Below are 26,690 nucleotides of genomic sequence, written 5' to 3'. Positions count from 1 at the left end.
CTGAAGGACCTTAGTGAATAGGCTGGGATTTTAAGGTATTTACATTTTGCTTATTTGACGACAATAGGGCATTCTTTACTTTCTGGAAGCTTCTCATCTCTACCAACTCTTTTACAATATTTTAAAGTAGTTTTAATATGCATTATATTTAGTATGTTAGGGATTAAAAGGTATTCTGTTGAAGAGTTTGAAATTTAATTTTGTTTATCTGGGTTTGTGAAATACAAGTCACTTCCATCTGAGCCTCCAACTGCTCAACATCAACTTAATCTTCATATATCATATTATCATTAATTGCATCTATCTTCAGAAATATTGTTTTTACGGATTATTACATTAAAGCCGGAGCACTAACATCGTATATCGACAAGTTTTCCATCTGTGTATTATTTATTGCGTAGCGGGATTTTTCCACCCCGTCACATTTACGACACATCATAAGTCACAAAATTCATCATAACGCCGCGTAAAATCCATTTCTTTAAAATGATCTATGTCGGTATCCTGCGTAAATAAAAGGATTTTTTTCTTAAGTCCATTATTACAGGGACCCTTCGTAAGTTACGACTAGGAAAAGGATATTCGTAACTTGCGAACGAATATTTGAGTTACAAAGGGTTAAAACATACAAAAGGTTACTAAAATACAGTCGTAAGGCCTAATTGGGTGTTCATAACATACATGGAACTAATCCCCGAACTAATCTGAGACATCTTCAGCAGGACATACATGACATAAAGTGTCTTACATCTGACCATGGACTGTTCTACAGTCCATGATCTGACGCATCTTCCGATTTCATGGAAAGCATTTTTTAGAACCTTCAGTGGAGTATGATTCACAGTATTTTCTAAGATGTAGTTGGGACTCGGTTGTTTCATGGACAAATGGATTTTAAACAGTACTCGTTGGTGAACTGGAAGCCAGTGCAAGGTCTCTAGGAGATTGGAAGCGTCAGTTCTACGACCAACTGCAAAAACAAGTTTCGATGTACATGAAATAATCTATGTTAATTTATATTATTTGGTGTATAGCCTAATCGTTGCTCGTATATTTTTGTGATTAATCCACGTATAGGTTAACTTCCTGAAAGACAGAAATTTAGGAGGCGCCATGATTTGGGCAATGGATCTGGATGACTTTTCAGGGACGTTCTGTGACCAGGGAACATGGCCCTTGTTGAATGCAATTAAGACAGCTCTTAATACCACTCCTACTACTGTGGGCCATTCTACGGCAGCTGGCAGTAGCGGAGGAAGTCAAGACGGTAATTTTGTCTATGCATCGCTATTGCAATACCGGCAAAAATTAAATAATATTGATATGGAAAAAAATTGTTTTATTTTAAAATCTTCAATGCACCACCACGAGGAATACCGTACTCAGATTTAGAAGGGACGAGTATTGTGCTTGTCAATATGCTCTTTTTTGAAGTCGAATATACCCGACCTTCACCATTATTTTTTAAGCCATACCTATTGACTCCATCTTTTTTGGGTTCGGCAACCCAATGACCCTTTTTTCTAGCATTGTATCATCAAAATCCTACCCGATGACCCCTTTTTCCAAAATTGTATATTTATTTATTTATTTTATTTTATTTATTACACGTTATCAGAATTACACAAAATTACACAAAAATATATAATATTGCACATAAGTTACATCAAAAATTACACAATATTATGAAAGGAACAAAATTTGTTATAAAAGTCCAGTGAATGGCTGGAGCGAACAGGTGCCAGGCACCTCTAAGACCGCCCCACCAAATCCAAAAAAGAAGGGAAGGGAAATATAAATTAAGGGGGGATACCCAATGACCTCCTGTTTTCATTTGGTTAATATGCCCAATGACAACCAATTTTTAAAACAACATTTTATCCCGATATGCTACTTCTTCCCGACACCGGTAGGTACATACCTGTCACTTCTAAAGTTGAGTGCCCTCCCCCAGAAATACACCCGTAAACACCCCGGGGGCCTCTCCCTAAGAAATGGTGTACGGCGATGCTAAAAGGTTTTGAGGTGCTTTTTCATCGTTTTTGGTATACCAGTGGAGTGGTTTTGATTGTTTGGTTGTTTCGGGTATATTAATGACCCCTTATTTCTGTGATGGTATTGAGATGGGATGTTGTAAGTTTTTTGATGATCCGTCACCTATTATCACAAGTCTAAAAATTAGCTATTTTTTGTAAGTAGGATTAATGATGACTTGTGTGTCAAAGCCTTTTGGAAGCACCCTATTTGATGACAGCACTTACATTGAAATAAATATGAAAAATAATGATTGAAAAATTTAAAGTACATGTATCATGTTGTGTGGATCTTTTTTTTTTTTGTCAATGTCACCCTTTAAATAACAGCTAAAATGACGGGCCACCATTTCAGTAAAAATGGTATAGGGATGGGTTGTTTTTTTGCACTACGCAGTTATAGATATGGTCAACATTCTGAAGTCTACTTTTAGCACCCCCGTACAAATATTTTCCAAGAAGCCCCCCCCGGGTAAACACACGTACACCGCTTTAATAATTTATCTTCGTTTGTGATGTACTGGTACAATTCAATCACCATTCATTTTACCATCGCTTCAATTATTTATGTGGTTATAGATGATGATGTTCTTGATATCGTTTTCAGATATCGTCACGACAACCCGGTCAACAACAACGACGACTAGTCTTCCTACTATTGGGGATACTGGGGGAGCAGGTGATGGTATTGGTGGAACTGAGGACAATGGGGATACTGGGGGAGCAGGTGATGGTGGTATTGACCAGGATTTCTGTGATGGTCAACCAGATGGCCTTTATGATGATCCAAACGATTGCATCTCATACTATCAGTGCTATAGTGGTGGATACACGGCGCATTATAGCTGTTCTGGTGGCAGCGTTTTCAATCATAACAGTAAAAATTGTGATTGGCCTTTAAATTACGACTGCCCAGAAACATCTGGAGGTACCGGGCAAACAGATGATGGTGTGGGTGAAACTGGGGACAATGGCAAAACAACGACAACCCGGTCAACAACAACGACGATTATTCCTTCTACTACTGGGGATACTGGGGGAACAGGTGATGGTACTGGTGGAACTGAGGACAATGAAGATAATGGGGGAGCAGGTGATGGTGGTATTGACCCGAATTTCTGTTATGGTCGACAAGATGGCCTTTATGATGATCCAAATGATTGCATCTCATACTATCAGTGCTATAGTGGTGGATACACGGCGCATTATAGCTGTTCTGGTGGCAGCGTTTTCAATCATAACATTAAAAATTGTGATTGGCCTTTAAATTACGACTGCCCGGAAACATCTGGAGGTACCGGGCAAACAGATGATGGTGTGGGTGGAACTGGGGACAATGGCAAAACTACGACAATCCGGTCAACAACAACGACGATTAGTCCTTCTACTACTGGGGATACTGGAGGAGCAGGTGATGGTACTGGTGGAACTGAGGACAATGAAGATAATGGGGGAGCAGGTGATGGTGGTATTGACCCGAATTTCTGTTATGGTCGACAAGATGGCCTTTATGATGATCCAAATGATTGCATCTCATACTATCAATGCTATACTAGTGGTGAAAACAATATATAATATTACAATCCTATCGTTTGTGTTGGCCTTAAAATAATTACGACTGCTACGTGGGCTACATTTTCATACTTTGAAGTGAAAGTTGAAATACACACTGGGCTCAATTCGGGCGAAGTGTACCAAAATTTGTCATATTACACTATTTTATACCCAAATCATTAAGGTGTTTACCGAATTTGTGCGTATTTTAACAGTACTTTTTTCTTTGAGTTATCAGGAAAGGGGCATTTCCCCCCTGCTACACGTGGCGACCTTGTGTTTAACCTAAATACAAGTTTGTAACTAAAATGGTACCGTATATTTTCCGTATAGGTGAACTAGTAAATTATATTATATAAAATGAACTCAAATAAGGAATAGTTCTCGCATCCTAGGATGATTCGTTACCTAGGAAACATCATAAAATGTCATGGTTAATGGGACCTACAGGCTGTAATGGGGAGGGGGTTGACCTTTATTGCTGAATTTTGGCAATAAACTAGGCTAATCCTTATTTGAGTTCATTTTTAAGTGATGAACAATATTTCATACCATTTTCATTGAAATCGGAGCACTTTTAGTCTTTGACCCCTGGGTGGTAAAAATCAATAACAAATGCCCCCCCCCCCCCATTTTGACATTTCTGCTTATAACTCAAGAACGGTATTTCGCAGGCATAGGTCAAAATATACTTTTCTCTGAATCGTTATGACCAGATGAATACTTTGCCGTGGTTTTTGACCAAATCTGAGCAATTTTGAAATTTCAACCCTGTTTTATGACATTTTACCCATGTTGACCTCAAGGGACACTTTTTGAATTTGTTAACATAGCTTATCTTTTTCTACGCATGCATGTTTTCTAATACAGAACTAATTCCTTAGCAATTTGCAAAATTGCTAAGGTCTGTTTCTGTCAAGTTCTTTGTTTCTTTCTTTCTGTCAATCTTATAATGAGCCACTGTAGCCATATGCTTTGAGCCATGTTGACCATAGTTGGTCATTAGGACCATTGGGTGGGGGGACAAATGAAACATGATCAACTTCAGGTCAAAGGTCATCCACTTCCTGTCAATGGCCAAAAACGTGATTTCACTAAAATGCTACTTCTTCCACAAATTATACAGCACGATGATGGCACTTGGGTACATGCATCAGCTATACCCAGTGTCTAAAAGTTATTGTCCAGAATTGGGGTCAAAGGTCATTAAGGGATACTTCCGGTATATGACCAAATACCCTAAAATGCTGCTGCTGTCGCAAATATATATGGTACAACAATGTTACTTGGTCATCAGGACCAATAGCTGGTGGCACAAATGTCACGTGACCAACTCAAGGTCAAAGGTTATGGAAAGGTCATTATGGCCGAAAATGTTATTTCCTGTTAGTTTTACTAAAACTGCTACTCCTTACACGAATGACACAGCAAGATGATGTCACTTGACACATGCATTAGCCTTGAGGTCAAAGGTCATATGAAGATCATTATGGCTGATGTGATTTTCTGTTCTGTTACTAAAAATGCTAAGTCATTCCACAAATTATAATATAGCATGATAACATTACACATTGTATTCATCCATTGGGGTCCAAGGTCATTGGGGTCAAAGGTCATGCAGATATTACTTCCGGTATGTAGAAAAATACCTTAGGAAGTCGCACTCTAATAGCGCATGACCAAAGTTGCACAGAAATATTTACATGAATATTGAATAATTTTGGTTAACAAAATGATTTCACAACTATGGAAAATAATTATGTAATATAATTAATAATTATAAGGCCAAATAAAAAAATTAACATGTTTCACGTACCCTCCCACTTCCTTTTTTGAGGTTTCTTCAATTATATATTTATTCAGTTTATATAACTTTTCAAAAAATATATCTAGGAAGCAGAAATATTTCTATAGCCTTGCTAATATACAAGAAACACTTTTGGAAGGTTTTATGAAAATTAGAGGGGCCGGCCTATATCCTCAGAACAAAAATAAAAGAGGCCTCCTCCTTTTCCAGGCATTATTGTGTATGCTAAAACAGCTCAAATTATGGGTATTCACACTGATTTTGCCATGAAAATATAAAATAAAAAGCCCCCGCTTCCTCCTTTTTTACAAAAACCTGGACTTGAAACATGTTTTTTATTTTACTTGGCCTAATTATATGATACTACAAACTTCTGTTCTAGTTATACATGTATATTCCAATGAATTACACCAAACTGCTGGACCTTTTGAACTCACATATGCTATAGGTGAGCTAACAAATTAACCTTGCTCCCATTGTCCCTATGGTCAATTTCAAATTACAGTGCATTTCAAAAAAAGACCTCTCAGTAAAATCAGCTGGCTGTTTATATGCCTTAATACATGCATGCATGATAGCTGGGCTAATTAGCCATAGGCCTAGTTAATTAGCTATTGCTAAGGTCGCGTATATGTGTATGCGCAATTAGCTCTAGTTGTTTTTTGGATTAAAAAATATTTTCCTGTTTTAACAAACGAAACATCCTAATCTTTTAGTTAGTCCTAACTGGCAATGATAGTAAAATTTTAATATTTAGTCAATGTTTGGAAATTAGGGACCGTTCACAAACACTTGTAAGCGGGGCCTGATGCAAAAGGGGGGGGCTGAAAATGTTTGACCCTCCTAGGGGGGGCCTGAAAAAAATGACCACAAATTTTCCTGGAAAATTAAGTTTATATGCTTTTCTATGGGGTTGACCCATAATTTCATGTCAAAAAAAAAGGGGGGCCCTGAAATTTTTGAGGTCTGTAAAGGGGGGGGCCGAAAAATTTTCGCGATGAAATTTTTTTGCATCAGGCCCCCCCCCAAGTGTTTGTGAACGGTCCCTAAGGGCCAAAAACATGCATTTTAGGGCGTTTTTTGACCTTTTTCGTTTTCTGTGACAATCAAGCCCAAAGACTTGAACAAAGACTAATTTCAAGTTATGCATTCTTATTTTTGGAAAACACATTTTCCAATCTTTTTCATAACCAATTAGCAAAAATAACATATAATATTAAAATCATCAGCTAACTCTTACCCCATACTCAAGATTTTGAATGCTTGTGCCAAGTCTTACAATTTTGTGACTACAATATTGTAAGAAAACATGCAAAATTGCATGTTTTTTGACCAATTCATTATAATTATTGAAATGTGCAACTACCCATATTAAACCAACAGCGTGATTAAGTTACAAGTTGAATGGGATGAAATTTCAACATCCATGCTTGTAAATTCATTTGGGAGTATCAAAAGGTCCTGTGGTTAAGATTAACCCTAGAACTACTGTTTCTAAATTATTCGCCATCCTGGTGTTAAGATCGGTTTGGGACAACCATACTGCAGTTACTGTTCATTTTCCTATACATAATACACAGTACTCTCACCATTGACGCATGGCCTCTACAAACAGTGTATGTTATAGGTATATGGGCATTGCCTAGTTACGTCACTGTGTGAAAAATAACTGGCCAATATTTAAAGTACTCTCTGAAATTCTAGAAAATATAGTTTTGTAACATGTCCTAAATTTTTAGCTAATTTAGGTGTTTGGAAATATTCGCACTTTGGTGTTTTAGTGTATGTTATAGGTATTAGGGCATTGCCTAGTTAACGTCACTGTGTGAAAAATAACCGGCCAATATTTAAAGTACTCTCTGGAATTCTAGAAAATATAGTTTTGTAACATGTCCTAAATTTTTAGCTAATTTAGGTGTTTGGAAATATTCGTACTTTGGTGTTTTAGGAAGGATATGTAAACGACAGATAACACAAAAAAAAAATGAAGAAATTATTTCCAAACCGTGTTAAGTCTACAACCATTATGTTTCTCATTTTCAAGAATGCTGATTAACAATATGCAGACTATTGTCTCATTTCGGAAACAAGGCTCACACAGTATTGTTACCTTGCGTTTGCTTTATAATCGTTCACCCAACTGAAACTATAATACCAGCTCATTGCAATATCGCACAGGTAAAACAGAAACATGCGTAGTGTGGATTTAACCAGAGAAGATCTGATTTAACATAGTTGAGCTGTTTTCAATGAGTGTTATCTTGGTTTAATAGCTTTTAATGGGGTTTAAGTCCTGCAAAGGTCGTGGTGAATTCTACTGTAGACAAAACGGCATCATGCCCGGATACCTGTACTGTATTGATTAATATTTTAGATGAATAAAGAATGTGAATAAAGACTAAATAGAAATTGTGTTTCTTGCGGTATTATTTGTGTCATTTAAGGCGTCGAGCAATTAAGTTACCACTCTCCGAAAAGTTTTTCAATAAATTCATTAATTTCTCAAAAAGTAAAAATCTCAGTTTAACAAATGACGGTTAAAATGAAAGCCACAATTTGGGGCCTAATTATCCTATCATTACAAAAGGCCTGACACCAATATAAACATTTGTTTCGGCGTCCCAAGTTCAAAGTCATTAACGCTCACGCACTTTTTACAGATGGCCAGGAATGGCATATTTCGGTTTCAGCGATTGCCCGAAAAAAGATGGTATGTGTTTGAAAAGCGTTTCCGCTTGGAATGTAGATAGTTATTATTGATATTACTGTTCGCGATTTTAATTTATGCACTCTTTAGCCGACAATTTTCAATGCATTTTACACACTTAAAATGTCGCTCGCGTAAATACTGAGTTATGTGACCGCGAACTAACCGGCCCATAAACGCGTAATAACCAGGAGAGGATAAATTACCAGCCCTTGCTCTCATCATTCAGCAAGATAAACCGTACAACAGCATTAATGAAAATGTGAGCGTTATGAATTAATTAAGTGCCGCCTCCAAGAGATATCCTATATTACCAGCTTTGATGATAATATATTATCTAGAACCACACACTTGTTTTTCAAGGCCTCTCTTTTATCTATTGACCTCAAAGAAAGGATTAGAATTATTGAATAGAGTCCCTGACCTGATGCAACGCATTATCAATGATTCGCTATTAGGGACGGGCATACAGTTATGAATGAGCGAACAACGTATGACCACTACACAGGTCAATGGCCTTATTGTGATCTGGCGGGTTTTTTAAAAGCACGGTTCCTGATGCGTGGGCATATTACCGGGCAAGGAACAATAGAGACAAATTGCCTGGCAATTGACGTCACATGTCAACCCAGTCTATAGTGTGATTAGAACATTATAGTCTGGTGATCATTATAGTACGATCAGTACGAAAAGTCCAGAGCGATTTTAATGTATTTTCTAAAATTAAAAGAACCACTTTCTAGCGGGAATTTTCGTAAGTTACACAGCTGAAGTTATGAAAGGATTGGAAAACTACAATATTATGACATAAACAAGAATATGTTCTTTTGATCTTTTTTTCTATAGGCTGTTCCCTTAATAACACTCGTGACTATTGGTTCACTCGAACGTCTCCAACCACTTAAGACCTATACTCGCAAACATGACATAACATAAACTTTAATATCAACGTAGACTCACCTAGATCCGGAGCTAAATCAATTATGTTTCTTATCGATATTGGTACATAGTATAATTGTCATTACTGGTTGACACACGATAATACGCCCAATAAAGACGGCCAGTTCCAAAAATTGCTTAAGTACTAGGCCCTATATGGCCTACAGAATTTATCCATAGCAAATTATGGCTAACTCTTTGAGCTGTGTGTAGGATCAAGAATATTTTCTAAGTTATTTGTTGGGCCCACTATCGAGTGACCACCGAGTAATGGTATAGTATAGTTGTTATAGGTTAGGTACACCCTCCACACCACCCACCTCACCCCCACTCACGGGTGACACCCACACCACCCACCCGCCCCACCACACCCACGGTGTGATAACCTCACCCACACACGCGTGGACGTAAACAAGACACTCGCAACCCCCTCCCCCACACACAAACCCCACACGAAAAAAAAGTTTGCGTTGATTCGGAAACAGTTTGACAAGCAAAATTATTTGTAAAACTTATTTCAACAAATTAAATAATTTATTAACAAAACTTATTTCAATAAACAACATTATTTCAAAGCAAAAATGATTTCAATTCAAAAATGAATTCACCAACCACTGATGATTCACCATAAACCTGTAGATGATCAAAATACATTATGTTTTGAGCCGTTGTCATGGTGATGCTCAGGTGTTAGCATCTGATTGTAATCATATTATATTGCTCGATGCCGTGCTGATTATATCCGCAAAATAAATTGTTTATCCCTAATTAGAGCGAAGCAAACGATGTATAGTACAGCATTGACATTTAGTATGGAATATTTTTTCGCAAAATTCTAAAACTGGTCTGGAAATGGTCTGCATAAACCGCACGGGCGAAATATTAATGGGGGTGTGTCGGGAGATGGTGTAAAATAATTGATTGATAGGAAATGTGCTTTCCATTAGTTTACATTATGGTGCTCATACATTAATTTGTAATATAGCGAATTTGCCTAAAATGGCGGATTTAGGAGGCTGAATTTGAGCTTTGTTGGGGAGGGGGGGACACAATTTAGGACTTTATGCAACATTGTTCTGTTATCATCAAATTGATAGGGGTTTGAGGTGATGTTTCCTAAACTTCGTCAGCAATTGGCATTCATCACAGCTGAAATAAACTTGCAATGTACCAATTTTTTGAACATGGGAGGAACTTAAAATAGTGGTACGTATTCAGAAAGTTTGAATGGGTCCCGTGAGGTCAAATGTTTTACGGTACAAAACAACTGCGCGGATTCTTGGTTGTCCAATAAGCTCACGCTGTTTCTATGTGTATACGCCGTAGAAGTTACGTCATAATCGGATTAACTACCATAGCAATAGATGAATACAATGTTTGAATAGACCGTCCTGCACTACAAGCAGATTGCACTAATCACCTGTGTATGTCAGCAAACATAGATTGAACACAATACCGCTCTTTTCAAAGATACTTATCTTACAGGTGCGAGTGATCAGCCTTTCTTTGACATCTATGGTTCAATGCATTGGTACCGCGTGAACGTTGTAGTGCAGGGCGATATAGTCAAAATTGTATTCATCTATTAAGGTAGTTAATCCGATTAACTACGTCACTTCTACGGCATATAGTAAGTTTATAACATTTTGCCCTAGCAGGCCATTTTAACTTTCTGAGTGCGTACCACTTTTTAGATCCATATTTTTTAAAGATCCTCCTACTTTCAAAACTGGTAGTATAAAAGTGCATTTCAGTTCTGACGAATTGGTAATTAGGTTCAGTAAATATCACCTCAAACCTCAATAAATTGATAATATCTAAATAATGTTGCTCAAATTCAGAAATTTTATCCCCACAAAATCAAACTCAGTCTCCTTGAATCCGCCATTTTATGCTAATTCACTACATTATGAGCGTCATAATGTAAACCAATGGAAAGCACATTTTCTGTCAAACAATTACTTTACACCATCTCCCGATACACCCCAGTTACTATTTACCCTGTGCGGTTTATGCAGACCCCTTCCAGACCAGTCTTGGAATTTTGCAAAAAATATTCCATACTAAATAGCAAGTCTGTATAATAACTATATTAAATACTGATCCCTACTGACGGCATAAAAAGCTTCCAGCCACTTGATAAGACCAAGCCAAATGTACCAGCATTTCAAGCAAAACTTTACTCGTGACATCAAGACAAATATCTATGGGTAAGATATTTATGTTACATTAACTTACAGAAAAGTGGTAGCAAGCTTTTTTTTATAGTTATATGAAAAAGTGACACAAATTTAATGGGAATTATGGAAACAATTTGAATGAAAATTATTGAAAACTACTTGTGTGAATGTGTTGATGCAATATGCTTTTTGTGGGAATCAATTGCCAGATGTTCACAAAATGTCAATCATTGGCAACCTTTCTTTTTATGTCCTTGACAACCATGGATGTATTGTGTCATTTATATTCCTCCTGCAGAAAAGGTGGTTTTGTTAGCCTCCTCCATAACCAGCATAATGTTGCGTTTGATCATCTTGTGCATCCTATTCACTGGAGGATACGCTTCAGGTAAAGGTCCGTTCATACTACTACCGCATTTGCGATGCGTTGCTTTGCGATGCGGTGCGTTGTCGCACTGCATCGTACTGCAAACTACTGCATTGCGATATCGCAATGAAGTTAAATACATTTTTAAGGTTCGTTCATACTACCACCGCATTTGCGATGCGGTGCTTTGCGATGCGGTGCGTTGCCGCACCGCATCGTACTGCAAACTACTGCACTGCGATATCGCAATAAAGTTAAATACATTTTAACTTGGAAATGCGACGAGTTGCGTTGACTTGCGGCAAAAGTAATCGATATATCGGCATCGCAAAGCAACGCATCGCAAATGCGGTGGTAGTATGAACGGACCTTAACTTGAATGTGCGACGAGTTGCGTTGAGTTGCGGCAAAAGTAATCGATATATCGGCATCGCAAAGCAACGCATCGCAAATGCGGTGGTAGTATGAACGAACCTTAAGTGTATCCGTTTAAGGTTTAGAGAATAAACAGCGAGTGACAGAAAATTCAAGAAGAGAGATTTTAAAGCATCGATCTTTATGGGCAAACCGTTATTCATTACGAGAGGACAACCAAAATGGTGCATTGACCTCAGCCAAGCTTCGCTCCGGGGCTTCACTGTTTTCGGTAACGCATTCTGGCGAAGGGGTATCCGCCTTTTAGCAGAACACAACCCATAAAAGCCTGTAAAAACTGCCAGGCTTCGGTGAATTTATACACATCGCTCAGATACTAACGTTGACCAAAAATCAATCAATTCTTGAATTAACAACCTATTGACACGTAATTGATTTTCTATTGACCGCAGACAACGATCCCAGACATGCTTGTTTAATGCTGCTTTGCTGAAGGCTCTGATACATATCAGCCACCCATAGTGGGTAGGAGAACATGAAAACTAATATGAGATACTGTATTAAGATCACATATTAAGTATCATGTGAGAGTATACTCTTGTACTCCAGAAGACAGGATCACATATTAATGTGCGACACTATGGAATATAAAAAGCAGGATATGGGTATGTTAAAAATTGAAATGAGGTATGGGGCTGGCTGGGGGTGGCTACGGGGCGTTATCTCAAGGACAATATTGTTCAAGGTTGCGCCGCAGGCTTACAAAGAAACAATAGCAATCAAGCTTAAACTTTAAATTAGCACCCGATAGAGGGCAGGGCCTGAAGAATGAGGGAAATTATGGGTAAATATTTAACGGAATAAACTGCATAATCATATTATTTAGATTTATTCCGTTAAAAATCTTATTTTAACTTATCAAATTACTAGTTTTTATATTCTATGGTGTCAATGTCGCACATTAATATGTGATCCTGTCTTCTGGAGTACAAGAGTATACTCTCACATGATACTTAATATGTGATCTTAATACAGTATCTCATATTAGTTTTCATGTTCTCCTACCCACTATGGGTGCATCAGCAAACTGGTATACTGTTCACTTGTTAGCATCGAAGGCCCTAGCAAAGTTGAACTGTTAGTGAAGGCAGCAAAACTTGGCTGAGCTCAGCAAACCATTTTGGATATGTATCCATTACTCTAATACATGTACGTGCGTATAACATGCACTGCGAGCCGTATGTAGGGAAAGGAGTTAAATTTAATTTTTAGAATTTTGTACATTTGTAAATATGCTAATGGGATCAATGACGGGAACAATTTGTGTGAACCTCTGTAAAGGAAAGCGATCCATCTAGGGAAAGGTATGCAACTTGCACGCACATTGCCAATTGATTTTCATGTTGATTCTTAAACATCTTGGTCCAGTGGTATTATCTGAATGGAACTGTGAGAGGCCAGTGGGCCGAATCATGATGATATACGCGAAGTAGATATAGCGAAATGCCTCAGTGGTGTTAGACACTGGAATCAGTTAGTCTTTCCCGTTACCCAAAAATGCTACAGCAAATCGTACCGAGGAGTGTCAAGACGCAAGTATTACGAAATGGCATTTCCTGATATCCAAATGGTAATTCTTGCTTGGCGTAGGCCGGAGATGGTGGTAGAGCGAGCCGTCGGTAACCCTCTCCTATTATGGATCCTTTTGGAATATTATTTAAAACAAAACAAGACAAGAATACAACTAGGAAGATGTGTGTGCTCATACCCCGGGGCTAATACGGAGCCTTCGAGAAAAATAATCGGGACTTCGGCTTCTCAATCGCATTCGGAGTTGCAATTTGTCAAAACGAAGGCCAATAACGTTTATTGAGCAACTGGATCCAGCTGATGACGGTATCCAATATCCAGCAAAGCCAGGTGCAAATCCTGCAGGACCCCAGGGTCGGAATTTTTTATGAAGTCCAAAAACCTTATTCTTGGACGATTGATACTAAAAACTAATTGCAGTTGCGTAGTGGCTAGGGTACCAAAGTTATCATGTGACACATCCCATGAGTCCGTCGATGAGCTCGTCAAAGTTAGTCATCTATATGTGCAGATGGAAAGTGAGAAAATGTATCCTTGATATTGACACGGGGCAGCTTTTCGGCATGTTGAATGAGGAGATGCTCAGAAGGCCAAAAAGGCCTGAACAAACACCCCCTTAACCTTAGCCTAAGTTTCTTAATTTATCTAATAAAATACAATTCTCTTTCATACATTCATGTAGAACTAAGCAGAAAAAACAAAACAAATGATGCCACTTAGAGAAATGTTCAATCATTATTACTCTTCGTTACTTTGTTTTCCCCGGGTTTCATACCCACTGGTAAATAGCTATTATTACCGCCATGCTTCGTTTATAAAGGTACACCACAAAACGCACTTGATGAGCCACTTAGAGAAATGTTCAATCATTTTTACGCCCTTCGATTGTCAACTGTCCAATTCCGCCAAAAATGTTGCGAGTTTTTTTGTCGAGGTTTAACCATTAATATTATTTAAAGGTCAAAACCATATATATGTTCTTAATGTTAAAAATTAATATTTTGCTTAAAATTAATCATAGAAATTGCAAGCTGCTTTCCAAGGTGAAGCTCAGTGTTCTTGGAAATCTCGTCTACTTCTGAGTGCTGCTGTACCGGCGGCGTATTCCCACATCGATGCTGGATTTGATATTGCGGCCATATCTGAGTAAGTCTTGTTTAATTTTGGGTCGACTGATTTCAGGAGTATACGCCGTAGAAGTGACGTCATAATCGGATTAACTACCATAGCAATAGATGAATACAATTTTTGAATAGATCGCCCTGCACTAAAAGAAGATTACACTAATCATCTGTGTATGTCTGCAAACATAGCTTTAATACAATACCGCTCTTTTCAAAGATACTTATCTTACAGGTGCGAGTGATCAGCCTTTCTTTGTCATCTATGGTTCAATGCATCAGTACCGCGTGAATGTTGTAGTGCAGGGCGATATAGTCAAAATTGTATTCATCTATTGATATGGTGTAGATAATCCGATTAACTACGTCACTTCTACGGCGTATAGATGTATAAACTTAATTTCCTAGAGCTTCAAAATAGAGCATTGGCATTCGCTGAAACTATAAGAGGTGAGAAGTCCACGAGTATGGCAAACAAAGGTGTTGCAAACTTTTGAGTACTTCATGGCAAATCGATAACAACATTTTGTGAAATGTAGGCCGTGGAAATAGAATGTGGGTTTTTGAAATTGACATTTTATTAAAACCCCATTTCCCGCACTCTTGGTTTTCAACGTGGAAGTATAATATAAACAAGTGGTAAAATATCATCTCCTATATAGCCCCCTATATGCGTATACTATTATGGGTTGGTAGCTGATGGTCTAGAGATTCAGAGACCCCGGGTTGAAATCCTGATCTAGAAAACGCACTATTAATCTGACGAGAATGAAGAAGTTTCATACTACAACAATGGGCATCTCAATTTGAAATAAAGAACACAATTCAATTAGATCGTATTTAAGCGCTTTTGTCCATGCAGGGCTGTTGATTTCTTAAATCTGATGGCATATGATCTATATACGCACAACGACTTCAAAACGGGACATCATATGGCCCTTCACAGTGTACCTGACGATAACGTTGATGATACTAAAAGGCTGGTGGTAAGTACTCGCTAACTTTGGTATTGCCTGCGAAAAATATTTTACAAAAAAAATTATACCAAAAACTTGAAAATATCAGTGAAAATGTTTTTCATTGTTGCAATCAACATTTTACAGGAATATGCAGTTGACAGATGGCTCGAGGGAGGCTGACCACCGAATAAGTTGACATTGGGTATCGGTACTTACGGCAGGAGCTTCACTCTCACTGGATCATAAACTGGCATCTTTGCACCTGCAAGTGAAGCAATACCAGCAACTTATACTAAGGAGAACGGTTATTGGGCTCATTATGAGGTAGGTGCATTATTTCATCACAATTGCCTTTCACACTGATATCAAGACAATTTAAACATTAAAAGTGTTGTTAAACATATGTTAAAAAGCTTTAAAATAACGCTATTACCGTAAACCTTTAACATGAACGTTAATACAAAGCATAAAGCTACTTTACACAAAATGCATATAACACATTATATTAAATGATTGGATTCGAGTTCTCGGGTGAGAACATTAACAAATTAATCTCAAAAGAACATCATTTACACAACTTTGAAAAAAAAAAAGAACTTCTTCATAATGGCAGATGTTTTTCTGATTATCAGGGGGTGATGGGGAGCGGACGCACTCATAAATTATCTCTATTTGGTGTATAAATGAAATACCTTCAGAGGTTATAACCCTTAAATGAGCGTTTATTGCGTTTCGACAGTATTTTTTGTGGGACATGAGAGCACCTCTGAATACGGAGCACATTCTGAATACGAAGCATGTCTTTCTGATATCAAATAATTTTCATTTTTGAAAATCACAATATAATACAAATTTTATGACAAATTATAAAAATTTGATATTTTTCAAATTTTTGATATATAACAGTCCTCGAAGTAAATTATATAAATCTAATGCTATATTCTTAAAGTGTATGTAGCAGGGAGGAAAAGCCGACGGTCAATTGAAAATTTTGACCTTTCATATTGAAGATATGGATTTTTTTCCCCAAAAGACCTATTTTTTTTGGTGTTTTGGGAAGAAAATCCATATCTTCAATACGAAAGGTCAAAATTTTCAATTAATCGTCGGCTTTTCATCCCACCTACATACACTTTAAATATAAATCATCAGATTTATAAAGTTTACTTCAAGTACTGTTAAATATCAAAAATATCAATTTTAATGATTTGCCATAAAATGTGTATTAAATTGCGAATTTCAAAAATCAAAATTATCTGATATCAGAATGACATTCTTCGTATTCAGAATGCAATTCGATATGTCTGATGTGCTCTAATGTCCCAAAATAAATACTGTCCAAACGTTCATACCCCAGCCCTTAAGTCGCCATAAAAATATCTTCAGTACCTATAAAGAACCTATAAAACATATAAAATAAAACCAATAACGCATTATTTTCTTTTTTAAAGATATGTCAAAAGTTGTCAAGTGGTTACACGAGAGTGTTTGATCTAGATCGAGGGGTTCCTTAAGCCTACGGTGACGGTCAATGGGTGGGATATGACGATGAACAGAGCAACTTTTACATGTCCAGATATTGCTCGTCTGGTACACGGGACCGCCATTTTACGTGACTCTCCGAACCACGGCACACTATGCACCCACTGTGGTGTCTGCACGTTTAGGGCAACAATGAGTGGGATAGATTCTACTGTCTTTATACTCTATTCCATAGCGTAATATAGAAATTAGAAGGCTCATGATCTTACAACCTTCCGACCGATAACCTAGCGCACCAAACTACACGACCGACCCACTGTGTCCCACTCTACCTCTAGGCTAATACTATAGTGGTTCGACATTGCCTTTTACAGGGTGGACTAATGATGACCATCATTTCCCTTCTCCTCAGTTCATCCGCCAGTGGACTGTCGTTGACTTTGGAGGTCGTCGTAACTCATCCACCTCCACTACCGATGCTAACTCCTGATGTTGGCGCGCTAGATCCACCGTTGATCTTCGCCATAACCCTGGCCAGGGAGGCTAAGGGGGTACCAAGTGCTTGCTCAGGGTACTCCCCCCAAGTCTACATGTAGTTTATATAACACACCCCCCCCACACACACACACACACCCACCCCCACACCCCCACGGGCCTCAAACACAAGGGTGATTCTACTGTCTTACTCTATTCCATAGCGTAAGACAACAAATGGACACTGAACAAGCAGAGCATAACAGTTTCACAATGAATATGATGAATACGGACTAGTCTCTCTGGTTCTGATACCGGTTGACGCTTCACCTATCAAAACTGAGTATTAAACACTGATCAGCCTGCTGATGTCCACGATTCTGTCATACGCTTGAAGTGTTATTATTATTGTGTTAAGCGTTAAGGTTGCGCCACATAATTTTCAATTAATTCATTTAGGTTGACTTCATAAGAGCCAGATTTCTAGGAGGTGCCATGATTTGGGCTATGGAAATGGATGACTTTTCTGGGACGTTCTGCAATCAAGGAATGTTGGAGGAGGTTAGGACAGATCTGTTGCTCTGATCGCGGATGTTCTCATGTTATAAGACAATAATTACGAATACACATTAATGACCTATTGTAATATGGTTTTCACTCAGATACCGTCATTTCAACAAAGACAATAGATTATCCTACTACTACTACGGAAGCGGATGCGGACATGGGTAGTGGGGATAGTGGGGGTAGCGGCGATGGCAGTGGTGCATGGTGATGGTAGTTCTGACCATGCTGACACATGATTTTTGTGTTGTAAACGTAATAACCACGGTGGTATATAACCATAGCGGCCAAGCTGCAACTAGTAGAAGTGGAGTCATTGGCGGAATTGAACATACTGCAGTTACTGTCCGTTTTCCTATACACAATACACAGTGCTCTCACCATTGACGCGTGACCTCTACAAATAGTGTATGTTAGAAGTATAGAATATTGCGTAGTTAACGTCACTGTGTGAAAAATAACCGGCCAATATTTAAAGTATTCTCTGAAATTCTAGAAAATATAGTTTTGTAACATGTCCTAAATTTTTAGCTAATTTAGGTGTTTGGAAATATTCGCACTTTTGTGTTTTAGGCAGGATATGTAAACGACAGATAACACAAATATATGAAGAAATTATTTAACCGTGTTAAGTCAACAACCATTATGTTTCTCATTTTCAAGAATGCTGGTTAACAATAAGCAGACTATTGTCTCATTTCGTGAACAAAGGCCCACATAGTATTGTTACCTTGCGTTTGCTTTATAATCGGTTACCCAACTGAAACTATAATACCAGTTCATTGCAATACCGCACAGGTAAAACAGAAACATGTGTAGTGTGGATTTAACCTAGTGTTATCTTGGTTTAATAGCTTTTAATGGGGTTTAAGTCCTGCAAAGGTCGTGGTGAATTCTACTTTACAGTCTGTCCACTCTGAAGTAGAAAGTGACAACGCGCGCGTATATAGGGGGTAAACAGTGCGCAGTGCTGTGTCTCTGCTGCAGGTATGCGTGCCTTCAAAGTCGGCACATTGTATGCGTCCGCGCCCGTACTTTGTACTTCAGAGTAGACTGACTGTAGACATGACTGCATCATGACCATACTGTTCAACAAACATTGGGCTTTAGTGCGCTTAACCAGCGGGTAGGGGTAGGGGCTGGTTGGTTGAAACTCTTTCCCCGGCTCCTCCCTAATACGTTGACCGTTTGTACATGCCCAGATTGAAATAGTCTATTACGCAACGAGTTTGTAGAGCTAATCATAATGTATAAGGGTGCACACCAGTAAATAGCTCCCATTGACTTTCTGTACAAACAGGGTCCAGGAAAACGTCATTTTCTTGACTCCAGAGCGACTCAGTTCTTCAAAACTTACCCTTTCTGCAAGTCGAAGGTCAGATGAAGTCATATATTGTAGAAATTATATACGGAGTCCAGCATTTTTTTCCAGAAAAATGCCGACTAGATCACCCTATAGCCCATACAGCGTACACCACCTCACGAATAGCTTGGTGTTTCTGAAATGTAACACATTTTGAAAGTTTAGCCAAATTGTAATAAAAAGTCAGATCCTGCTCATTTTTCACAGACAATCTATTTCCCAGGCCTAAATGAGGATTAAATATGAATCAGGGCCTAATAGTTGGGTTTTAAGCCTTTTCTAATGCATTTAATTTAGTCGTATTGCACGTTTCCTCGTTTGAAACACTGATTTTTTCCTCCCAGGGTGTAGGAGACTTGTATTTACTGGTGTGCACTCATAATCTGCAGTAACCATGGAAACACGTATCAGTTAGCTGGTTGTTCTCGCCCTCTTTGACTTATCATATTGATTTATATTTATATTTGGTTGATATGTACCAGGTTGATATAACCAAGAAACAAAACTGGCTTCAATGACACGTCTTCATCTTGAAAGTGTCTTACATGAAGACATACATATGGTTGGACACGTCTTTCTGAATGTATTTCATTTAGTACTAAAGTGACTTACACAGTACACACGCAGACGTGACTTCTACAGTAACGTCAAATTTGTTCTCAGGCAAGACACATCCCCAAAAGACGAATATAATAGTTCTAATGTAGAAATCTGAAAAGGCAAAGCTGATATTGATAACGAATACTTACCCATAAATTCATATACAATATGTTTTTTTTTCCTTCACTGATTTACAATATGAGAGTATACATGATAACTTTAGATAATTGTTATAGGCCTATAGAATTCATGCGTGAAGTTCCTCAGGAATGTGAGAGCCGTCCTATTGGATTTTTTGCGTTAAATTGTATTTTGATTGTATTTTGTCATCATTGGGTCAAGATGGAAAGATGGAATGATTCTCGAGTAAAAAATACTGTATAGCAAACTACGGTATTCAAAACCTTAGCTACGTAATTATATTTCTAATTGATAGAAGCTGCTCTTCTTGCAGCTCGACGCTTTTCAAGTTCTCCAAAGTAGTTATAAAACACGACAGCTGGTACAATAATGCAAAGACCAGCTAACCTAAACGCTACTGTAATATTAAACTCTGGATCCCATCGGAAAGGTTCTGGTTTGAAGAATGTGAAGAACAACGATCCCAGTGGCGTAGTAATGGCCTGAACTACTACCAGGTAGACTGCACCTTCTGCGAAACGGACTAGTACAAAAACCATAAGATTTGCTAAACTGTATGATATCACAAACACCCAATGGGCAGCCACAGCATTGACACAGGTACCCGTTTCGTCTTGACCATACATGCATCTGGCTCCGTATTTCATGTTTTCTGTAAATTGGTCCCAGGTACCAGCCTAAACAAAATTTAAAACATGAGTTATAATGGTTTCTAATTTTCTATCGTCAGCAGTCATCGTAGTATATAATAATAAATTAAAAATGATAAATAATAAAAATTCTAGATCTTTGAATTCATTGATCAACGTACGACATTGTTTTAAATATATGTAGACTTAAGGGCTGGGGTATGAACGTTTGGACAGTATTTATTTTGGGACATTAGAGCACATCAGACATATCGAATTGCATTCTGAATACGAAGAATGTCATTCTGATATCAAATAATTTTGATTTTTGAAATTCGCAATTTAATACACATTTTATGGCAAATCATTAAAATTGATATTTTTGATATTTAACAGTACTTGAAGTAAACTTTCTAAATCTGATGATTTGTACTTAAAGTGTATGTAGGTGGGATGAAAAGCCGACGATCAATTGAAAATTTTGACCTTTCGTATTGAAGATATGGATTTTTTCCCAAAACACCAAAAAAAAATAGGTCTTTTGGGAAAAAATCCATATCTTCAATATGAAAGGTCAACATTTTCAATTGACCGTCGGCTTTTCCTCCCTGCTACATACACTTTAAGAATATATCATTAGATTTATATAATTTACTTCGAGGACTGTTATATATCAAAAATTTGAAAAATATCAATTTTTTATAATTTGTCATAAAATTTGTATTATATTGTGATTTTCAAAAATGAAAATTATTTGATATCAGAAAGACATGCTTCGTATTCAGAATGCAATTCGATAGGTCTGAGGTGCTCTCATGTCCCACAAAAATACTGTCGAAACGCAATAAACGCTCATTTTAGATCCCTTAAGCCAGTTTTAATTTGATTCATATGGCATTAGCTTGGAAGCGCCTTAAAAATATGTAATATTTCACACGTGTTTGGTCAAACATTGTCTGTAGCATACCCTATGTATAGCGACTGTCAACATTTGACGATCGATATATAAGGCGAAGATCTCTTTCTAGCGATTACATAATTACACTAGGTGATGTTATGTGACTCATTGACCCTTGGCATATGTATTGCATCTATATGACAACCTGTTATGTGGGCACATCACACGGATATAGCGCTGTAAAGTGTGCTGAGGCTTGTGGATCAACTTCTAGGCGTTGTGCCTATGCGGGTTTTTTTTTTTATAGATAATCATTGGGGAGCTCAGGTTATGAAGTGAAAATACAAACTTAGTTTAAGGTAGATTGGGGTAACAATATGGTATCCAGAATCGAATCATAAAATCTTACCGCTCCAAAGCCAGGAATGAAATCGGTAAAGAAAAACAGCCCAATACAGATGGAGCTGAAAAACTGCACCCATGACAGAAACACTAACGATTCGGTCTGCGAGAATAAGAAATGAAAATATGAAGGCAAAGAACAGTGTCAGTTATAATAGCAATTATATATATTTATAGCAATAAAACTTATGAAGGTTAAGCCCTTTTAATTCAAACTTTAAACAAAATCCACATTTTAAACATACGAGGTCATTCAAAAGTTCTACCTCCATCATCACATCTCTGTTATCTTATGTGCCAGGATATTGAAATTATACCCATGGTTATACTCTTAAATCTTGGCTACAGAATAAAAGTTATTTGATGAAAATGGCATATAATTTTTTAATCCAACAATATTAGTGCTGTACTTTCTGGAATAGGGAGTACTGTGTTGCATTTACCTCATCCTTTTTCAACTGTTTCTCGATGAAAGTGTTTAATATTCCCAACGGTAGAAAGCCAAGAACAAATATAAATGGCCACACAGATGACGATATTTCAGCGTCACTTTTTTCCAGATCCACGCCAGATGAATCACCAGTTTTGATGTTAAAAATCTCTGGTTCCAATGAAATGAAGAGACCTATAAGAACGATTCCAGTACATGCCAGACGTGCCACGCTGACTCCTATAAATATGAAATGAAAAATCAATCATTAATACAAATAGAAATAAAACGAAATTAAACCAACCAACATAAACAAATAAAAACAATTAAACAAAAACAATTAAACAAAATAAATAAATTAAACAAACTAATATGATTAAAAAGCAATTAAAATCAATTACAAAACTTTTCAAAAGCGTTGAACTTATTGAACATGGACATTTTTGGTGTACGCAACTGTACGTATGACCATGGTGGTTTGTTTTAATTTGGTAAGTCACTATACGCAAAGCTTTCGTACATTTTGGTTATAGTAGGCGATTCGTATGCATACTCTTCGAGAAAGGCTCCAAGTAGAACCTAAAAAAAGTTCTTAAGCTGTACTGTATGCAGAACCTGAAATAGTTCAAACCTGAAATGTCTTCAAAAAAGATGATAGAAACAAACCAGCAATCGCCCGATATCACTGACGTCCATCTGCTGCAAGCTTCTGGAGCATGTCATCCACAGCTCCGTGATGATTCGACACTTTGACATCCAGCACGGATTCGACGACATCGCTTGCAATTGACGCTGGGCTCCAAACAGATGTCATCCTGTTAGACTTCTCTAAGGCTTTTGACAAAGTCCCTCATCAACACCTCTTACACAAACTACATCATTACGGAATCCGCGGTAGCCTCCTTGACTGTATTCAGCATCGAAGTGGTTACGTAATTCTCTTGGTTACCGGATCACGCTACTTTGGTATGCCTTCGAGTGCCATATACTTTATGTGGTGATCATTTCGATCGTGGTTCATTACTCTAGCGCGTGATCCCGTTGACATAGTAACATTACGTAACTTCGATACTGAATTGGAAACATCTTGAAAGAAAGAGACCAGAAAGTAATCCAGGAAAGAGCAACATCTGTCCAAACCGCTGTATCATCCGGAGTACCTCAGGGAACGGTGCTAGGACCACTCCTATTTCTGGCCTTCGTCAACGACCTCCCTGAGTGCATCTCCAACAAGTCATCACTTACCTTGTTTGCAGATGACAGGGTTATTTACCTACAGGATCATTAGAAATGCCGTCGATGCCATTCAACTCCAGCAAGATCTTGACATGCTCCAAGAGTGGAAAAAGACTTAGTTAATGGAGTTTCACCCTGACATGTGCCAGGTTCTGCACATAACCAAACGTCGCAATCCTGGGAAGCATACATACAACATTCATTGCCATCCTCTCCAAGCTGTTCTATTTGCTAAGTAAGTTGGTGTTCAACCTGTCTTGGAATAAGCAAGTTGACACCATCACCAAGAAAGCCTCGTGTGCCGTTGGATTCCTGCGTTGTAACCTGCGTAAAGTCAAGTGCTACAACGCCTTCGTCAGACCAATAGCAGAGTGTGCCAGCTGTGTTTGGGATCCACACACTCAGCGCAACATCATCAAAGTTGAATCCATCCAACGACAAGCAGCTCGCTTCGTCATGAATGACTACAGTAAAAAGAGCAGTGTCTCCGCAATGCTGGATGAGCTTAACTGGGATTCCTTCATCATCGACGTGCTGTGTCTAAAGTCACCATGATGCACAGAATCACAAATGGGCTGATCGGCATCCCTCAAACCCAGCTGAAGCCATTAGAAACAACTACCAGAGGCAACAGCAGGCGCTTCCACATCACAAAATCCCGAACTACTATGATGAAGGGCTCCGTCTATATAGACATAATATGTAACTCGCTTCCTCAACAGGTAGCCTATTCGACTCTCCATCTAAGCTCATCTACAGATGTTTTCAAGACCAGAGCTCTGGGATTTGCAGAGTACCACAAGCTACCCTTATTTTGCTGGTATAGTGGGATTTTTTACGGGAGGACACTTGAACATCTTGTGCCTGAAATTCCAATTATGTCAAGGGAGCCCATAAGCGCCATTACCATGATTACGCGAATCTTTTACGGTATAATTAGATGTAGATATTGTTGTTATACGACTTACCTTTTCGAAGAAATATATACCGGCATATCACGGTAAATGGGATGACTGAAGTGCTGAGCAAGGCTTGCAAAGCCGGTGACGTACGGCTTGGATCACTTGCATACACTACCAGTATACCGTTGATGCAATTCAAAAATCCCACGAAGAGATTAATACTTTGACTGTGAAAATTTCCCGCCATTGAGCGCCATTTTATCGACGATGGAGATACATATTTTTGTAAGAGAACCAGTCCAAAGAAGAAGACTGGAAACCATATTGCGGTGAAGAAGATGACAGGGTATTCATCGTTATGCTCATCCACAGTTCCTATAGTGTAAAAAGATTTCATTATGGGTAATATTTACACATAAAACGACTGATAAGCGTCGGGTAGCTCAAGGTCGCGGGTTTGAATCCCTGCACCGCGCCGCTAAAGTGTTGTGCAGAATGTGAACTTAGGCAAGACGCTTTACCTCACTTGCCTCATCCATGGAATAGACCTACAATCGTAGTGAGAGTGAATTATGTTAGAATGAGTTTGGACCTACATAGCGAGACCGGAATTCGGTAAGAATTGCCCCTTAGCCGAGGTCCTTCTCGAAGGACTACACTGCAAAAACTCGGGTGTTAAAAATATAACCGGTTGGCCTCAATAGAGGACCGCAACCCAAGGGTGTTATTTTTACACTCTTTGTGTCATTTTTGACACCTGGAAGGTATAACAATAACACCAAAACACTCTATTGACTCCAACCGGTGTTAACTTTAACACCCAAGTTTTTGCAGTGTAGTTTGGACGGGTTTAAAGATATATGATTGGTTGTAATTGTTAGTGAACTGCAATATCATTTCATGGTTTACATAGCATGCTCTGGAGCAGATCATGTATATAGGAATCATTTCGAGAAAGCCATCTATATAGTTGCATTCAAATAACCAATTCTAACAGACATAGGCCCTACGTATAATTTTGTTTTCCTAAGCAGTAACCTTACAACATTAACAAAAAAGGTAATATGTAACATACCGGAGAAGAGTGGAAGAGACACAACCATCATGACATTGGTTAGAACCGTTATCACGCTCAGAAAAATGTTGAATTTTGTGCGTCCAAACGTCAAAATTCTCCCTCCACGTAGATGAAACACAAAGTTGGTTCGATCATCGATAGGAATTTGGCGGGGAGTTTGTCTGTGGTCTCTCACAGATGATGCAATGGAATAGTAGGTCCCATCATCTGCTTTCAGCAAAGACTGTTTCTCTGAATCTGAAGACTCGGAAGCCATTTTTATGGACACCAATTATATATCAGTTACTGTCACAAGTGACAAACGAGACACACCGCTGACGCGTCGTCAAGATAGCGACATAAACCAAGTTTCTGTAGGTTATAACGTACAATAATTATTAAAGCATCTTTCAAATGTCAAAATAATAAGCTATAATAAGATGTACAGTGTGTAAAATAACCTACAACCAAAAAGCAACTAGTCCTCAGGACAGGCTGCACCTAGGGTAGCCTATCCGGCCTGAAAGCAATCTGTCCATATATTTTACGTGTCACTTTGGTTTTCATGTAATGAATAATAACATTTCCACGATGGTTTAAATAAAGAAAAATTGTGGCCTAAAAAGGCCATAACGGACGATAAACAATCATAGGATATTGAACTAATGCTTAAATCTTATTAATATTGCTGCGAAGAATTACTACGAACACTGCAATTCATATGAACCTGTATTGCTCTTATCATTCATGTATCACAAAGTCTACACTTTCCATTCCCTTCAGCTCCCTTCTATATCGGAGAAACCATGTTTTGGAAGATGTTAGTAATATAATATCAATGGGTGAGAACAAATCTTATTGTTGTACTTACATATGTCTT

At 38.1% G+C, this 26,690-nt stretch overlaps 2 protein-coding genes across 3 annotated transcripts in view; one reads left to right on the top strand and one right to left on the bottom strand.

The window, feature by feature from the left end:
- Positions 1-4,795, top strand: part of LOC140148485 (chitotriosidase-1-like) — a 44,550-nt gene extending 39,755 nt beyond the window's left edge. For both annotated transcript variants that reach the window (XM_072170468.1, XM_072170467.1), the window contains 2 exons: positions 1,078-1,267; positions 2,641-4,795. In XM_072170468.1, the coding sequence (XP_072026569.1) occupies positions 1,078-1,267; positions 2,641-3,608 (1,158 nt within the window). In that variant the 3' untranslated portion in view covers positions 3,609-4,795. The remainder of the gene's footprint in view (positions 1-1,077; positions 1,268-2,640) is intronic.
- Positions 4,796-20,425: 15,630 nt separating this feature from the next.
- LOC140147689 (crt homolog 1-like) lies at positions 20,426-26,374 on the bottom strand. The gene is made up of 5 exons (XM_072169455.1): positions 25,829-26,374; positions 24,820-25,128; positions 22,629-22,855; positions 22,193-22,288; positions 20,426-20,933 (listed from the first exon to the last, which is right to left on the bottom strand). Exons 1-5 carry the CDS (start codon positions 26,085-26,087, stop codon positions 20,541-20,543), a joined length of 1,284 nt encoding a protein of 427 aa, XP_072025556.1. The 5' UTR covers positions 26,088-26,374; the 3' UTR covers positions 20,426-20,540.
- Between the last annotated feature and the right edge of the window lie 316 nt (positions 26,375-26,690).

Source organism: Amphiura filiformis, chromosome 3 (assembly GCF_039555335.1).
Source record: "Amphiura filiformis chromosome 3, Afil_fr2py, whole genome shotgun sequence".
Lineage (NCBI taxonomy): Eukaryota > Metazoa > Echinodermata > Ophiuroidea > Amphilepidida > Amphiuridae > Amphiura > Amphiura filiformis.
The sequence above is the reverse complement of the archived record's forward strand: the minus strand, read 5'-3'. Positions and strand labels throughout refer to the sequence as shown.

Coding starts and splice junctions, on each gene's coding strand:
- LOC140147689 (XM_072169455.1), bottom strand. CDS start 26,087: ATGGCTTCCGAGTCTTCAGATTCAGAGAAACAGTCTTTGCTGAAAGCA. Junction 25,129..25,828: donor GTCTCTTCCACTCTTCTCCG/GTATGTTACATA, acceptor TTTACACTATAG/GAACTGTGGATGAGCATAAC. Junction 22,856..24,819: donor GTATATATTTCTTCGAAAAG/GTAAGTCGTATA, acceptor TCATATTTATAG/GAGTCAGCGTGGCACGTCTG.